The following is a 17,886-nucleotide window of genomic DNA, read 5'->3' on the forward strand; positions in this document are numbered from 1 at the left end:
AGTGACACAGGGCTTCCCTGTGCATGGCCGTGTGTAGCAGTACAGACCCTCAGTGACACAGTGCTTCCCTCTTCGTGGCCTTCAGTAGCAGTACAGACCCTCTGTGACAGCTCTTCCCTCCGCATGGCCTTCGCTAGCAGTACAGACCCTCAGTGACACAGTGCTTCCCTGAGCACGGCCTTCAGTAGCAGTCCAGACCCTCAGTGACACAGTGCTTCCCTCCTCGTGGACTTCTGCAGCTGTCCAAACCCTTAGTGACACAGCGCTACCCTCTGCATGGCCTTCGCTAGCAGTCCAGACCCTCAGTTACACAGCGCTTCCCTCCTTGTGGCCTTCTGCAGCTGTCCAGACCCTCAGTGACACAGCTCTTCCCTCTGCATGGCCTTCACTAGCAGTACAGACCCTCAATGACACAGCGCTTCTCTCTGCATGTCCTTCAATAGCAGAACAGACCCTCAGTGACACAGTGCTTCCCTCCTCTGCAAGGCCTTCAGTAGCAGTCCAGACCCTCAGTGACACAGGGCTTCCCTGCGCACGGCCTTCAATAGCAGTCCAAACCCTCAATGACACAGCGCTTCTCTCTGTATGTCCTTCAATAGCAGGACAGACCCTCAGTGACACAGTGCTTCCCTCCTCTGCAAGGCCTACAGTAGCAGTCCAGACCCTCAGTGACACAGCGCTTTCCTCCACATGGCCTTCAGTAGCAGTACAGACCCTAATTGACACATCGCTTCTCTCAGACCCTCAGTGACACATCGCTTCTCTCAGACCCTCAATGACACAGGGCTTCCCTCTGCATGGCCGTCAGTAGCAGTACAGACCCTCAGTGACACAGCTCTTCCCTGAGCACAGCCTTCAGTAGCAGTCCAGACCCTCAGTGACACAGCGCTTCCCTCCTCGTGGCCTTCTGCTGCTGTCCAGACCCTCAGTGACACAGCGCTTCCGTGAGCACGGCCTTCAGTAGCAGTCCAGACCCTCAGTGACACAGCGCTTCCCTCCTCGTGGCCTTCTGCAGCTGTCCAGACCCTCAGTGACACAGCGCTTCCGTGAGCACGGCCTTCAGTAGCAGTCCAGACCCTCAGTGACACAGCGCTTCCCTCCTCGTGGCCTTCTGCAGCTGTCCAGACCCTCAGTGACACAGTGCTTCCCTTTGCATGTCCTTCGCTAGCAGTACAGACCCTCAATGACAAAGCGCTTCCCTGCGCATGGCCTTCAGTAGCAGTCCAGACCCTCAGTGACACAGTGCTTCCCTGCGCATGGCCGTGTGTAGCAGTCCAGACACTCTGTGACACAGTGCTTCCCTGTGCATGGCCGTGAGTAGCAGTCCAGACACTCGGTGTCACAGCGCTTCCCTGTGCATGGCCGTGTGTAGCAGTCCAGACACTCGGTGTCACAGCGGTTCCCTGTGCATGGCCGTGTGTAGCAGTCCAGACACTTGGTGTCACAGCGCTTCCCTGTGCATGGGCGTGTGTAGCAGTCCAGACACTCGGTGACACAGCACTTCCCTCCGTATGGCCGTGTGTAGCGGTACAGGCCCTCAGTAACACAGCGCTTCCCTTCGCATGGCCGTGTGTAGTAGTACAGACCCTCAGTGACACAGCGCTTCCCTTTGCATGGCCGTGTGTAGCAGTACAGACCCTCAGTGACATAGTGCTTCCCTCTGCATGGCCTTCGCTAGCAGTACAGACCCTCAGTGACACAGGGCTTCCCTCCTCGTGGCCTTCAGTAGCAGTACAGACCCTCAGTGACACAGCGCTTCCCTGCGCACGGCCTTCAGTAGCAGTACAGACCCTCAGTGAGACAGCGCTTTCCTCCTCGTGGCCTTCAGTAGCAGTCCAGACCCTCAGTGACACAGCGCTTCCCTGCGTACGGCCTTCAGTAGCAGTCCAGACCCTCAGTGACATAGCGCTTCCCTTCTCGTGGCCTTCAGTAGCAGTACAGACCCTCAGTGACACAGCGCTTCCCTTCGCATGGCCGTGTGTAGCAGTACAGACCCTCAGTGACACAGTGCTTCCCTCTGCATGGCCTTCGCTAGCAGTACAGACCCTCAGTGACACAGGGCTTCCCTGTGCATTGCTGAGTGTAGCAGTACAGACCCTCAGTGACACAGTGCTTCCCTCTTCATGGCCTTCAGTAGCACTACAGACCCTCAGTGACACAGCGCTTCTCTCCTTGTGGACTTCAGTAGCTGTACAGACCCTGAGTGACACAGCACTTCCCTCCGCACGGCCTTCAGTAGCAGTACAGACCCTCATTGACATAGCGCATCCCTTCTTGTGGCCTTCAGTAGCAGTACAGATCATCAGTGACACAGGCCTTCCCTGTGCATGGCCGTGTGTAGTGGTACAGACCCTCAGTGACACAGCGCTTCCCTCCGCATGGCCATGTGTAGCAGTACAGACCATCAGTGATAAAGCGCTTCCCTCCTCGTGGCCTTCAGTAGCAGTCCAAACCCTCAGTGACACAGCGCTTCCCTGCGCACGGCCTTCAGTAGCAGTACAGACCCTCAGTGACACAGCGCTTCCCTCTTTGTGGCCTTCAGTAGCAGTGCAGACCCTTAGTGACACAGCGCTTCCCTTCGCATGGCCGTGTGTAGCGGTACAGACCCTCAGTGACACAGCGCTTCCCTTCGCATGGCCGTGTGTAGCGGTACAGACCCTCAGTGACACAGCGCTTCCCTTCGCATGGCCGTGTGTAACAGTACAGACCCTCAGTGACAAAGGGCTTCCCTGTGCATGGCCGTGTGTAGTGTTACAGACCCTCAGTGACACAGTGCTTCCCTCTTCGTGGCCTTCAGTAGCAGTACAGACCCTCTGTGACAGCTCTTCCCTCCGCATGGCCTTCGCTAGCAGTACAGACCCTCAGTGAAACAGCGCTTCCCTGAGCAAGGCCTTCAGTAGCAGTCCAGTCCCTCAGTGACACAGCGCTTCCCTCCACGTGGCCTTCGCTAGCAGTCCAGACCCTCAATGACACATCGCTTCTCTCTGCATGTCCTTCAATAGCAGAACAGACCCTCAGTGACACAGTGCTTCCCTCCTCTGCAAGGCCTTCAGTAGCAGTCCAGACCTTCAGTGACACAGGGCTTCCCTGCGCACGGCCTTCAATAGCAGTCCAAACCCTCAATGATACAGCGCTTTCCTCTGCATTGGCTTCAGTAGCAGTACAGACCCTCAATGACACATCGCTTCTCTCAGACCCTCAGTGACACATCGCTTCTCTCAGACCCTCAGTGCCACAGGGCATCCCTCTGCATGGCCGTCAGTAGCAGTACAGATCCTCAATGACAATGCGCTTCCCTGCGCACGGCCTTCAGTAGCAGTCCAGACACTCAGTGACACAGCGCTTCCCTCCTTGTGGCCTTCTGCAACTGTCCAGACACTCAGTGACACAGCGTTTCCTTCCGCATGGCCGTGTGTAGCAGTACAGACCCTCAGTGACACAGTGCTTCCCTCCTTGTGGTCTTCAGTAGCAGTACAGACCCTCAGTGACACAGTGCTTCTCTCTGCATGCCCTTCCCTAGCAGTACAGACCCTCAGTGACACAGCGCTTCCCTGTGCATGGCCGTGTGTAGCGGTACAGACTCTCAGTGACACAGCGCTTCCTTCCGCATGGTCGTGTGTAGCAGTACAGACACTCAGTGACACAGCGCTTCCTTCCTCTTGGTCTTCAGTAGCAGTACAGACCCTCAGTGACACAGCGCTTCCCTGTGCATGGCCGTGTGTAGCGGTACAGACTCTCAGTGACACAGCGCTTCCATGCGCACAGCCTTCAGTAGCAGTACAGACCCTCAGTGACACAGCGCTTCCCTCCTTGTGGCCTTCATTTGCTGTACAGACCCTGAGTGACATAGCACTTCCCTCCGCACGGCCTTCAGTAGCAGTACAGACCCTCAGTGACATAGCGCTTCCCTCCTCATTGCCTTCAGTAGCAGTACAGACCCTGAGTGACACAGGGCTTCCCTGTGCATGGCCGTGTGTAGCGGTACAGACCCTCAGTGACACAGCGCTTCCCTCTGTATGGCGTGTGTAGCAGTACAGACTGTCAGAGACAAAGCGCTTCCCTTCTCATGGCCTTCAGTAGCAGTACAGACCCTCAGTGACACAGCACTTCCCTCCTTGTGGCCTTCAGTAGCAGTCCAGACCCTTATTGACACACAACTTACCTGCGCACGGATTTCAGTAGCAGTATAGACCCTTAGTGACACAGCGCTTCCCACCGCATGGCCGTGTGTAGCAGTACAGACCCTAAGTGACACAGCATTTCCCTCCGCATGGCCGTTTGTAGCGGTACAGACCCTCAGTGACAAAGCGCTTCCCTTCGCATGACCATGTGTAGCAGTACAGACCCTCAGTGACACAGGGCTTCCCTGTGCATGGCTGTGTGTAGCGTTACAGACCCTCAGTGACACAGTGCTTCCCTCTGCATAGCATTCGCTAGCAGTACAGACCCTCAGTGACACAGGGCTTCCCTGTGCATGGCCGTGTGTAGCAGTTCAGACCCTCAGTGACACAGCATTTCCCTCCGCATGCCCGTGTGTAGCGGTACAGACCCTCAGTGACCCAGCGCTTCCCTTAGCATGGCCGTGTGTAGCAGTACAGACCCTCAGTGACACAGTGCTTCCCTCCTTGAGGTCTTCAGTAGCAGTACAGACCCTCAGTGACACAGTGCTTCTCTCTGCATGCCCTTCCCTAGCAGTACAGACCCTCAGTGACACAGCGCTTCCCTGTGCATGGCCGTGTGTAGCGGTACAGACTCTCAGTGACACAGCGCTTCCTTCCGCATGGTCGTGTGTAGCAGTACAGACACTCAGTGACACAGCGCTTCCTTCCTCTTGGTCTTCAGTAGCAGTACAGACCCTCAGTGACACAGCGCTTCCCTGTGCATGGCCGTGTGTAGCGGTACAGACTCTCAGTGACACAGCGCTTCCATGCGCACAGCCTTCAGTAGCAGTACAGACCCTCAGTGACACAGCGCTTCCCTCCTTGTGGCCTTCATTTGCTGTACAGACCCTGAGTGACATAGCACTTCCCTCCGCACGGCCTTCAGTAGCAGTACAGACCCTCAGTGACATAGCGCTTCCCTCCTCATTGCCTTCAGTAGCAGTACAGACCCTGAGTGACACAGGGCTTCCCTGTGCATGGCCGTGTGTAGCGGTACAGACCCTCAGTGACACAGCGCTTCCCTCTGTATGGCGTGTGTAGCAGTACAGACTGTCAGAGACAAAGCGCTTCCCTTCTCATGGCCTTCAGTAGCAGTACAGACCCTCAGTGACACAGCACTTCCCTCCTTGTGGCCTTCAGTAGCAGTCCAGACCCTTATTGACACACAACTTACCTGCGCACGGATTTCAGTAGCAGTACAGACCCTTAGTGACACAGCGCTTCCCACCGCATGGCCGTGTGTAGCAGTACAGACCCTAAGTGACACAGCATTTCCCTCCGCATGGCCGTTTGTAGCGGTACAGACCCTCAGTGACAAAGCGCTTCCCTTCGCATGACCATGTGTAGCAGTACAGACCCTCAGTGACACAGGGCTTCCCTGTGCATGGCTGTGTGTAGCGTTACAGACCCTCAGTGACACAGTGCTTCCCTCTGCATAGCATTCGCTAGCAGTACAGACCCTCAGTGACACAGGGCTTCCCTGTGCATGGCCGTGTGTAGCAGTTCAGACCCTCAGTGACACAGCATTTCCCTCCGCATGCCCGTGTGTAGCGGTACAGACCCTCAGTGACCCAGCGCTTCCCTTAGCATGGCCGTGTGTAGCAGTACAGACCCTCAGTGACACAGGGCTTTCCTGTGCATGGCTGTGTGTAGCGTTACAGACCCTCAGTGACACAGTGCTTCCCTCTGCATAGCCTTCGCTAGCAGTACAGACCCTCAGTGACACAGGGATTCCCTGTGCATGGCCGTGTGTAGCAGTTCAGACCCTCAGTGACACAGCGCTTCCCTTCGCATGGCCGTGTGTAGCAGTACAGACCCTCAGTGACACAGGGCTTCCCTGTGCATGGCAGTGTGTAGCGTTACAGACCCTCTGTGACACAGTGCTTACCTCTGCATGGCCTTCGCTAGCAGTACAGACCCTCAGTGACACAGGGCTTCCCTGTGCATGGCCGTGTGTAGCAGTTCAGACCCTCAGTGACACAGCGCTTCCTTCCTCATGACCTTCAGTAGCAGTACAGCCCCTCAGTGACACAGCGCACGGCCTTCAGTAGCAGTACAGACCCTCAGTGACACAGCGCTTCCCTTCACATGGTCTATATAGCAGTCGAGGCTCTCAGTGACACAGCGATTCCCTGTGCATTGCCGTGTGTAGCAGTCCAGACCCTCAGTGAGACAGGGCTTCCCTGTGCATGGCAGTGTGTAGCGTTACAGACCCTCCGTGACACAGTGCTTCCCTCTGCATGCCTTCGGTATCAGTACAGACCCTCAGTGACACAGCGCTTCCCTCCGTAAGTCCACCCAGTACCCCAAAGCAAGGATGGCCAAACTGTGCCAGTGCATGCAGCCAGAACCAACACTGGAGGTAGGCTGGAGGCAGTAAAGCTGAGCCACTATTAGATTGAGCAATATCGTTGCTAGTACTGCGCTAAGTCTTCAAACTCAATTTCTTTTATGAGGACACATCTTGAAGGTGAAACAAAAAGTGTCTAAGACTTCTCTTTTGCTTGAATTAATCAATATTTTTAATTATTTTCTTTATTAGATTTTTAGCCTTCCAATTGCCAAAACAATTTTTTAAGGGGGTCAATAAATAAAAAATGACAAATAGTTTGTGATAATTTCACCACACCATTCATTAATTCACAATTAACATACTGTTCTCGCATACCAAGCAATCTTATCCATTCATGCATTCGCATACATGCTTTTCAATCAGGAAGTTTTTAAATGAGGAAACATATTTAGCAATCTTTCTATTTGGACCACAGAAAAGACATTCTACAACATGAATCTCTGTAAATGTTTTTTGTCTAAAAAGTTACGGAATTCTTGTGGTCTTTTCACAAGATTGATTAATTCAAGCAAAAGAGAAGTCTTAGACACTTTTTGTTTCACCTTCAAGATGTGTCCTCATAAAAGAAATTGAGTTTGAAGACTTAGCGCAGTACTAGCAACGATATTGCTCAATCCAGTGCATGCAGCCAGCACCTCAGAGCAAGGACAGCCAAGCCACACCGGTGTATGCAGCACAGCATCCCGAAACAAGGATGGCTGTTACACCACTGCATGCAGCCCACCACCTCTTCCTTGAATCCCTCTGTTTGGATTTCAAAAGAACAAGCTGGAGAACATGGCGGCCATTAGGATGTGACCGCCATCTTTGGTAGCTCTGGCAAATGGAGCAGAGTAAACTACTTTATGCCATCGTTTTATGTGATGAAGAAACCTCAAGACACACTGCATAAAATGTAAGCCAAAGAAGTAAATAAAAACAGTATTGCACTACTGGAAATTTGAAGTTTTATTTCTGATATTTTAAAGAAGAAACATTGATTTTAAAATATGCTGATATTTTGCGGCCCGAATCCAGTGTGGTAAGCACCCACACTGAGCGTACCAAAGGAGAGCTGCTATCCCTACAAGTGCTTTAGTAGCGGGGGACTCTGGGCACAGGGGTCAAACTCAGAGTGCTCGTCACTGAAGGATATGACGTTGAGGCTGGAACATTACAACGAGGACAGGTATCTCCCCAGAGCAACACTTGTGGTTTTACTTCAACATCACTTCCTTCCTCTGAGCTCATGGGACTCCCCTAAGCGACAGGAAGCAGAGCAAACACGTCTGTGCCCAGCATCGAAAGGAGTTAAAAGGGCGCCAATCACACCTACGCCAAAGAGCCCTCACAAAACACACAGGCCAGCTGCCATACTGCAGCTCCTTCTCATCTACACCAAGACATGTCCCAGAGGGCGAGGATGGTGGGCACGCCATCAAAATGAAGTGGGGCCGCAGGACTAAGAGGGCAGCTGCCACTGGGGTAAAAATCTCTTCCCCTCACATTTCCGTCCCTTGTCCCCCAGACGCGTGAGACATTCTAAACCAGCCAGAAAACAATATGTGGTCAACCAAGTCAAAGGAATAGGATGCCTGGCCAAATCTGTCCTTGAACATGATTCGGACAAATTCAGTGTTTAGTAGGAAGCGAAGGCATTATTGTTGCTGCCTTGGCCCAGCGGCTCGAGTCCAACTACCTCACACTAGAGTGATCTGACAAATGGTGTACTATTATTGAATCCAACAGACAGCTCACTGCGCAAAGGAGCCTTTCGAACCTCAACTGACTCCGCTAAGATCGGCGCCAGGAACAAAGGACCTAAGCCACAACCCAAGAATTCTGCACAGTCCAAATAAAACCTGCATGCCCCTTTCATAGGACTTCAACACTCTTCAGCTGTGGACAGCCACTTCACCTTCAAAGAAGATTATGGAAAGAAGGCATGAGGAAAAATGGACTGCTCCATATGAAAATCTGACAGAATTTTAAGTCAAAAGATTGGCGGTCTCAGGACTTCTTGTACTAGCACAGCACATTATCAGACTGAAGGTGTGTCAGGGGTTATAACTACAAATCGGCCAACCTTCTGGGTGAGGCGACCACACTGAGACAGATGGCAGTCCAGGTCATTTGTTTAATGTCTCAAGAAGCTACAGATTCAAAGGGCTCTGAGCCAGCAAAAATAATACAACAATTAAACGCTAAGCGGGTCTGGATCGTCTGCGTACATAAGAAAGCAACCCTTTAAAATGCTGTTTGAAGGCAGAATATTTGATGACGAGTTGTAAAGGAAGCCACTGGTGCTATTCTGAGGGAGTGGGTTCCACCCAGTGACCGGCCTCCTTGAATCCCCATCCAATCCTCATTTTATTTCTTTGGCAGTGGACTGAAGGGCTGTCTCTTGGTTCCTATATTAGGCAAATAGAAGCTCATATCCTGTGCCAAGCATGGTAGCCCACCACCAGACCACAGGTTAAGGGGATCTCTGGCACGTAAAGAAGAAGTGGAATGCTTCTGTAAAGCTACGGGAGTGCACTATGGAGGATAAACTGGAACCACAGCTCAACCGAATAATGCTCAGATTAGGGTTTGGCGCTTTGATGTCTAAAGGATTATTTGACTTCATTCCCTGAAAGACCAAGATCCGAGAGAAGCAATATCATGTGTTGCAGAGAGACTGCTGCTGAAAGGAAGACATCACCAGCAATTCATCATGGTGGCAGCCCAGGTTAGCATCTGGATGACTCAAACGTGCCACCACTGACTGCATAATGTTAGCGTGAATCCTGGGTTCAGAAGTAGAGCACTCATCACAAATCTCGGACAGTTTTGGTGGAGTTTTGAACTTGGCATGTGGAAACACACTTCCTTGATATCTACGTAAGAAAGCTAGTTCCTTTTCTGAAGGCAACGATGATATGTTAGGCCCCAGGAACATCTTTAAAAATATGTTCAGTTAGGAATGAATGTTACAAAGAGCTCAGCTCTTGAATACCGCAAGCAGAAAAGGATGAGCGACGCTAGCGGAACAGTTTCTCTTACATCTACGTATAGAATTTACGGGCTTGTAACAAGTGCTCTAAACAGAGTGCATGAGCATGAGAAGGTCATTCCACAGAAGGGTGTGAATCTCACCAATGACAAAACCAAAGGGTTTTTCAAGAGTTGTTTTCAGTCTTCGAGGCTAAGAGCCAAGGGGTGGGTCATATCAGTGTGAAGTCAATTCTGTTTCTTGTGCTTAGTTGAACCAATAAAACCCTCTATGATCCTTGTGCCTTTCCCTTCTGGCACTGGAGGATAAGCTGGTCTAGTGCTGGAGCTGGTGAATCTCCATATACCAAGGATTGCTCTTGCCCAATCAGCCTTCAGAGGCAGCAGCAGGTGGGTGAGAGATCCGTGGAGGAAGTGTAGAGAGAATATATACAAAGATCCTTCTGTCACTGTGGCTCATCTGGCCATGCATCATGAGTTCTAAGCCTGTAGAAGCTGCGACTGATCATTTCCCTTCAATTGGGAAAGTAAGCACCTTTTCCCGTGGTTAGAGAGAGAGGTAAAAAGTAAAATGAAAACTTGATAAAACGTAAAAACTAAAAGAAAATGTGTTGTCTTATAACCTCATCTTACCCAAAGATTGGCTTAAATGGCAAGGTGAATAGTGTCAAAAAATTGAATACCTTTCCAGTGCTGCACAGGAAGATGGGCTTCTGGTGCCACAAAGTGCTCCCCGATGCCAGGCAAGAACGATTAACAGAGGTCACGCTTCATGGACTGAATTACTTCATGGCACAGTAATGCCTTTAGAAAATACACTACCCTTCTTAAGCACATTCTTTAAAATCAGGATAGTGGGTACTTAGAAGGGCCTTTGGAGAAGTACGAGGGTCAAAACAATCACCCGATCCGTTCCATGATGCTGCCCCTGTGTATGTAGTGTGCTCGCTACACTACAACGTCCTTCAGTCTTTTCATGTCGGTGGCAGGTTCTGTGCTTGGCTAACTCAGGAGAAGAATAGACAGCAGTGGCCTCCAATAGTTAGAAGGAATGGGCCAGGGATGGCTCAGAAACTGGATCCACACATGGAGGTGGTTCAGGTCTGTAGAAAGGACAGTCAAGGTGAGGCCCAAATAGAAGCTTAGGGCACAGTCTGCAACATCAGTAGCCCTGGTGGAGTAAAGAAACCCTATAGGCTCAGAGGGAGGTTACTAGACTGCTCAAATATGGGGCATACTTGGCTAAAATATCTGAGGCAGCAACATATACACAGATATTACGCATAATTCACTGGGGGAAGGTGCGCCGAAGGCTACTGGGCTGGAGGAGCAAAATAGTGGGTGCAGAAAACAGGTGGAACTAAGCCTTCAGCACGATCCTGAGATGGTCACTGACCAGGAATTCATAAGCTAGGCACTAGAAAGGCAGGACGGAGCAGCTCATGCATAATTCACCAAGAATTACTTCTTCAGGAGTGGCTGTTCTTGGGATTGACTCAGAAAGAGAACCACAAGAGAGCACAGAGAGGTCCGGAGTGCACAGGATCGCAGCTGAAGAAACTACAAGAAAGCAAAGAGAGAGTGCATAAGACCTCATCTGAAGAAATCACAGGACAGCACAGAGATCCTGAGCGCACTGGACTTCAGCTGAAGAAACCACAAGATAAAACAGAGAGAGATCATAAGTGCATAGGACCTCAGCTGAAGAAACCACAAGCGGGCACAGAGAGAGTCTGAGTGCTCAAGACCTCATCTGAAGAAACTACAAGAAAGCATAGAGAGATTCCGAGCGCATAGGACCTCATCTGAAGAAATCACGGACGAACACAGAGATATTTTGAGTGCATAGGACCTCAGCTGAAGAAATCACTGGACAGCACAGAGATCCTGAGTGCACTGGACTTCAGCTGAAGAAACCACAAGATAAAACAGAGAGGGATCATAAGTGCATAGGACCTCAGCTGAAGAAACCACAAGCGGGCACAGAGAGATTATAAGTGCAAAAGACCTCAGCTGAAGACACCACAAGCAGACACAGAGAGATTCTGAGTGCACAAGACCTCAGCTGAAGAAACTACAAGAAAGCACAGAGAGATTCTGAGTGCATAGGACCTCAGCTGTAGAAATCAGAGGACAGCACAGAGAGATTCTGAGTGCACAGGACCTCACCTGACGAAATCACAAGAAAGCACAGAGGGCATAGGACCTCATCTGAAGAAATCACAGACGAACACAGAGAGATTCTGAGCGCATAGGACCTCAGCTGAAGAAATCACAGGACAGCACAGAGACTCTGAGTGCATAGGACCTCACCTGAAGAAACCACAAGATACCACAGAGAGAGTGCCTATGACCTCATATGAAGAAATCACAGACACGCACAGAGAGATTCTGAGCGCATAGGACCTCAGCTGAAGAAATTACAAGAAAGCACAGAGAGGGACACTGAGTGCAGAGGACCCCAACTGAAGAAACTATAAAAAAGCACACACAGAGTGCATAAGACCTCATCTGAAGAAATCACAGGAGAGCACAGAGAGACCTTGAGCGCACGAGACTTCAGCTGAAGAAACCACAAGATAAAACAGAGAGAGATCATAAGTGCATAGGACCTCAGCTGAAGAAACCACAAGCGGACACAGAGAGATTCTGAGTGCACAAGACTTCAGCTGAAGAAACCACAAGCGGACACAGAGAGATTCTGGGTGCACGAGAACTCAGCTGAAGAAATCACATGAGAGCACAGAGAAAACCTGAGTGCACGAGACCTCAGCTGAAGAAACCACAAGAGAAAATAGAGAGAGATCATAAGTGCATGGGACCTCAGCTGAAGAAACCACAAGCGGACACAGAGAGATCCTGAGTGTACAGGACCTCAGCTGAAGAAATCACATGAAAGCACAGAGAAAACCCGAGTGCACGAGACCTCAGCTGAAGAAATCAAATGAAAGCACAGAGAAAACCTGAGTGCACGAGACCTCAGCTGAAGAAATCACAAGCGAGCACAGAGAGACCTTGAGTACACAGGATCTCCATTGAAGAAATGACAGGAGAGTACAGAGAGATTCTGAGTACACTGGACCTAAGATGTAGAAACCACATGTGAGGACAGAGAGATCCAGAGTGCAGGGGACCTCGGCTTAAAAAAACACAAGCGGACACAGAGAGATTGAGTGCACAAGACCTCAGCTGAAGAAACCACAGGATGGCACAGAAAGCTCAAGAGTACACGGGACCTCAGATGAAGAAATCACAAGAGAGCACAAAGAGATCCAGAGTGCTTGGGTCTTCAGGTGAAGAAATCACCGAAGAGCATAGAGAGATCCCTAGCACACATGACCTCGGTTGAAGAAACCACAAAAGAGCACAAAGAAATACAGAGTGCATGGGACCTAAGATGAAGAAACCCCAAGATGGAACCTAGAAATCCTGAGTTCATTGGACCTCAGATGAAACATCTTTGAAGCGGGAGACCTGCAGCAAACGTATCAAAACAACAAGACAATTGTGGTGTCCCAAGGAAACAACCTGCATGTACACCTCCTGTGCACAGATACCTCCAACCTGTGCAAACAAGATGTCCAGATTCCTACCGCAGACAGAAGAAATGTGGGCATGAAAGCCAGTGAATGAGTAGGTAGGGCGCTCAGAACAGGCACCAACAGGCCTGAAGGAAGGAGTGCTGAGACACAAGAGTAAAGGGCTCACAACTTGTGCTTAGGCAAAGCTTTAACATAATCCAAAGACCCAGGAACCCCATTCCCATTAAGAGACAGAAGTAAATAAATGACAGTGAGGTACACAATGGCATGGAGGAGTGCCCCGTGACCAGCATCACTCTTAGTATCTGTGATTGGGAACTGATGAAATGGGTCTGCAATTGCTCCTTGAAGCCAAGAGGGAGCTTAAATGCAGGTGGTCCCCAGTCAGACCTGGATCATTGGATTCAGAATCAGGCAAGTGACAGGGAAGTGATGAGGCAATATCAACATAAGCCACTAAGGCACTGACTCTGTCCTCTGCGGACATCCTACAGGAAGTGATTGGGAGTACAGGAAGCTTGCAATTCACTCAGAAGGCACTATAAAAAGCACACAAGTATATAACTAGCAACAACTAATACTGCATTGCATGGCTTGAGTGAGACGACACACCAGCACAGTACAGGCTGCAGCCACCACAAGCCAGAACTAATCGGTGCTTTCCCGTAGTAGAGCAGCCCTCCTGTATGAGGCGAGGTTCTCGATACCCACAAAGTGCATTATTCTGGGTCAAAGGAGTGCAAAGGTTTCTCTTTCTTGAAAGACCTTGAAAGCTTCTGAAAATCAAGTTTCATGTGTACTGTTTCCACTACGCTTTTAGTCCAAGTAGGCGAGCAGAATTCAGGACATCATCCCTGGTGATATAGCAGCCGCAAAGTTGCCGGTAACCGTTGAAAGACTCTCGGCCATGCAAAACACGCCAGTTGTCCACAAACAGTGCCTGGAAGAAAAGGAAATGTATCAGGACCAAATGTTCTCATCTTGAAGCCCCAGACAATTTATGCTTAGTTACTATTATATTTTTTTACTATTATTATAGTTTCAATACAACTTTTGGTGTCACTTGTTGCGGGACTGAGACTGTTCTGAACAGCAGTTTTGTACTACTGACCCAGATCTGAGGAGGAAAGACTGGCAGACTCCTCTGATGTACACTGCGTTTGCTTTCAGGTCTAAAATGATGACCGGCTAAGAATCTGTTCATATTTCTCAGGACGATGCAGACATGGACAATCTCTGGTACTTACTGCATGGCTCTATGAGTCACAGAAGGACTTCCACACAAAATGCAGATCCTGCCCATCCATGCTACTTATTGCAATGCTTCTGAGTGAGTCCTGAAAGTATTATTAAACAAGATGCAGACCCAGCCCATCTCTGCTACTCATTGCACTGCTCTACGAGTCTGACGTACCTCTAAACAAGATGCAGACCCAGCCCATCTCTGCTACTCATTGCACTGCTCTACGAGTCCGACGTACCTCCAAACAAGATGCAGACCCAGCCCATCTCTGCTATTCATTGCACTGCTCTACGAGTCTGACGTACTTCCAAACAAGATGCAGACCCAGCCCATCTCTGCTACTCATTGCACTACTCTACGAGTCCGACGTACCTCCAAACAAGATGCAGACCCAGCCCATCTCTGCTACTCATTGCACTGCTGTACGAGTCTGACGTATTTCCAAACAAGATGCAGACCCAGCCCATCTCTGCTACTCATTGCACTGCTCTACGAGTCTGACGTATTTACAAACAAGATGCAGACCCAGCCCATCTCTGCTACTCATTGCACTGCTCTACGAGTCTGACGTACCTCCAAACAAGATGCAGACCCAGCCCATCTCTGCTGCTCATTGCACTGCTCTACGAGTCTCACGTACCTCCAAACAAGATGCAGACCCAGCCCATCTCTGCTACTCATTGCACTGCTCTACGAGTCTGACGTACCTCCAAACAAGATGCAGACCCAGCCCATCTCTGCTACTCACTGCACTGCTCTACGAGTCAGACGTATTTACAAACAAGATGCAGACCCAGCCTATCTCTGCTACTCATTGCACTGCTCTACGAGAATGACGTATTTACAAACAAGATGCAGACCCAGCCCATCTCTGCTACTCACTGCACTGCTCTACGAGTCTGACGTACTTCCAAACAAGATGCAGACCCAGCCCATCTCTGCTACTCACTGCACTGCTCTACGAGTCTGACGTACCTCCAAACAAGATGCAGACCCAGCCCATCTCTGCTACTCATTGCACTGCTCTACGAGTCTGACGTACCTCCAAACAAGATGCAGACCCAGCCCATCTCTGCTACTCATTGCACTGCTCTACGAGTCTGACGTACCTCCAAACAAGATGCAGACCCAGCCCATCTCTGCTACTCATTGCACTGCTCTACGAGTCTGACGTACCTCCAAACAAGAGGCAGACTCAGCCCATCTCTGCTACTCATTGCACTGCTCTACGAGAATGACGTATTTACAAACAAGATGCAGACCCAGCCCATCTCTGCTACTCATTGCACTGCTCTACGAGTCTGACGTATTTAAAAACAAGATGCAGACCCAGCCCATCTCTGCTACTCATTGCACTGTTCTACGAGTCTGACGTATTTACAAACAAGATGCAGACCCAGCCCATCTCTGCTACTCATTGCACTGCTCTACGAGTCTGACGTATTTACAAACAAGATGCAGACCCAGCCCATCTCTGCTACTCATTGCACTGCTCTACGAGTCTGACGTATTTACAAACAAGATGCAGACCCAGCCCATCTCTGCTACTCATTGCACTGTTCTACGAGTCTGACGTATTTACAAACAAGATGCAGACCCAGCCCATCTCTGCTACTCATTGCACTGCTCTACGAGTCTGACGTATTTAAAAACAAGATGCAGACCCAGCCCATCTCTGCTACTCATTGCACTGTTCTACGAGTCTGACGTATTTACAAACAAGATGCAGACCCAGCCCATCTCTGCTACTCATTGCACTGCTCTACGAGTCTGACGTACTTCCAAACTAGATGCAGACCCAGCCCATCTCTGCTACTCACTGCACTGCTGTACGAGTCTGACGTATTTACAAACAAGATGCAGACCCAGCCCATCTCTGCTACTCATTGCACTGCTCTACGAATCTGACGTATTTACAAACCAGGTGCAGACCCAGCCCATCTCTACTACTCATTGCACTGCTCTACGAGAATGACGTATTTACAAACAAGATGCAGACCCAGCCCATCTCTGCTACTCATTGCCCTGCTCTACGAGTCTGACGTACTTCCAAACTAGATGCAGACCCAGCCCATCTCTGCTACTCATTGCACTGCTCTACGAGAATGACGTATTTACAAAGAAGATGCAGACCCAGCCCATCTCTGCTACTCATTGCACTGCTCTATGAGTCTGACGTACCTCCAAACAAGATGCAGACCCAGCCCATCTCTGCTACTCATTGCACTGCTCTACGAGTCTGACGGATTTCCAAACAAGATGCAGACCCAGCCCATCTCTGCTAGTCACTGCACTGCTCTACGAGTCTGACGTATTTCCAAACAAGATTCAGACCCAGCCCATCTCTGCTACTCATTGCACTGCTCTACGAGTCTGACGTACCTCCAACCAAGATGCAGACCCAGCCCATCTCTGCTACTCATTGCACTGCTCTACGAGAATGACGTATATACAAACAAGATGCAGACCCAGCCCATCTCTGCTACTCATTGCACTGCTCTACGAGTCTGACGTACCTCCAACCAAGATGCAGACCCAGCCCATCTCTGCTACTCATTGCACTGCTCTACGAGAATGACGTATTTACAAACAAGATGCAGACCCAGCCCATCTCTGCTACTCATTGCACTGCTCCACGAGAATGACGTATTTACAAACAAGATTCTGACCCAGCCCATCTCTGCTACTCATTGCACTGCTCTACGAGTCTGAAGTACCTCCAAACAAGATGCAGACCCAGCCCATCTCTGCTCCTCATTGCACTGCTCCACGAGAATGACGTATTTCCAAACTAGATGCAGACCCAGCCCATCTCTGCTACTCATTGCACTGCTCTATGAGTCTGACGTACTTCCAAACAAGATGCAGACCCAGCCCATCTCTGCTCCTCATTGCACTGCTCCACGAGAATGACGTATTTACAAACAAGGTGCAGACCCAGCCCATCTCTGCTACTCATTGCACTGCTCTACGAGTCTGACGTATTTCCAAACAAGATGCAGACCCAGCCCATCTCTGCTATCCATTGCACTGCTCTACGAGTCTGACGTACCTCCAAACAAGATGCAGACTCAGCCCATCTCTGCTACTCATTGCACTGCTCTACGAGTCTGACGTATTTACAAACAAGATGCAGACCCAGCCCATCTCTGCTATCCATTGCACTGCTCTACGAGTCTGACGTACCTCCAAACAAGATGCAGACTCAGCCCATCTCTGCTACTCATTGCACTGCTCTACGAGTCTGACGTATTTACAAACCAGGTGCAGACCCAGCCCATCTCTGCTACTCATTGCACTGCTCTACGAGAATGACGTATACACAAACAAGATGCAGACCCAGCCCATCTCTGCTACTCATTGCACTGCTCTACAAGAATGACGTATTTACAAACCAGGTGCAGACCCAGCCCATCTCTGCTACTCATTGCACTGCTCTACGAGTCTGACGTATTTACAAACAAGATGCAGACCCAGCCCATCTCTGCTACTCATTGCACTGCTCTACGAGTCTGACGTACCTCCAAACAAGATGCAGACCCAGCCCATCTCTGCTACTCATTGCACTGGTCTACGAGTCTGACGTATTTACAAACAAGATGCAGACCCAGCCCA

The 17,886-nt window shown here is 50.2% G+C and overlaps 1 protein-coding gene across 4 annotated transcripts in view; it reads right to left on the reverse strand.

The window, feature by feature from the left end:
- Positions 1 to 7,446: 7,446 nt before the first annotated feature.
- The window catches only part of TMLHE (trimethyllysine hydroxylase, epsilon), a 223,663-nt gene continuing 213,223 nt past the window's right edge, over positions 7,447 to 17,886 (reverse strand). For all 4 annotated transcript variants that reach the window (XM_085630373.1, XM_085630370.1, XM_085630371.1 and 1 more), the window contains one exon: positions 7,447 to 13,968. In XM_085630373.1, coding sequence (XP_085486499.1) covers positions 13,837 to 13,968 — 132 coding nt within the window. In that variant the 3' untranslated portion in view covers positions 7,447 to 13,836. The remainder of the gene's footprint in view (positions 13,969 to 17,886) is intronic.

Source organism: Triturus cristatus, chromosome 10 (genome assembly GCF_964204655.1).
Source record: "Triturus cristatus chromosome 10, aTriCri1.1, whole genome shotgun sequence".
Taxonomy (NCBI): domain Eukaryota; kingdom Metazoa; phylum Chordata; class Amphibia; order Caudata; family Salamandridae; genus Triturus; species Triturus cristatus.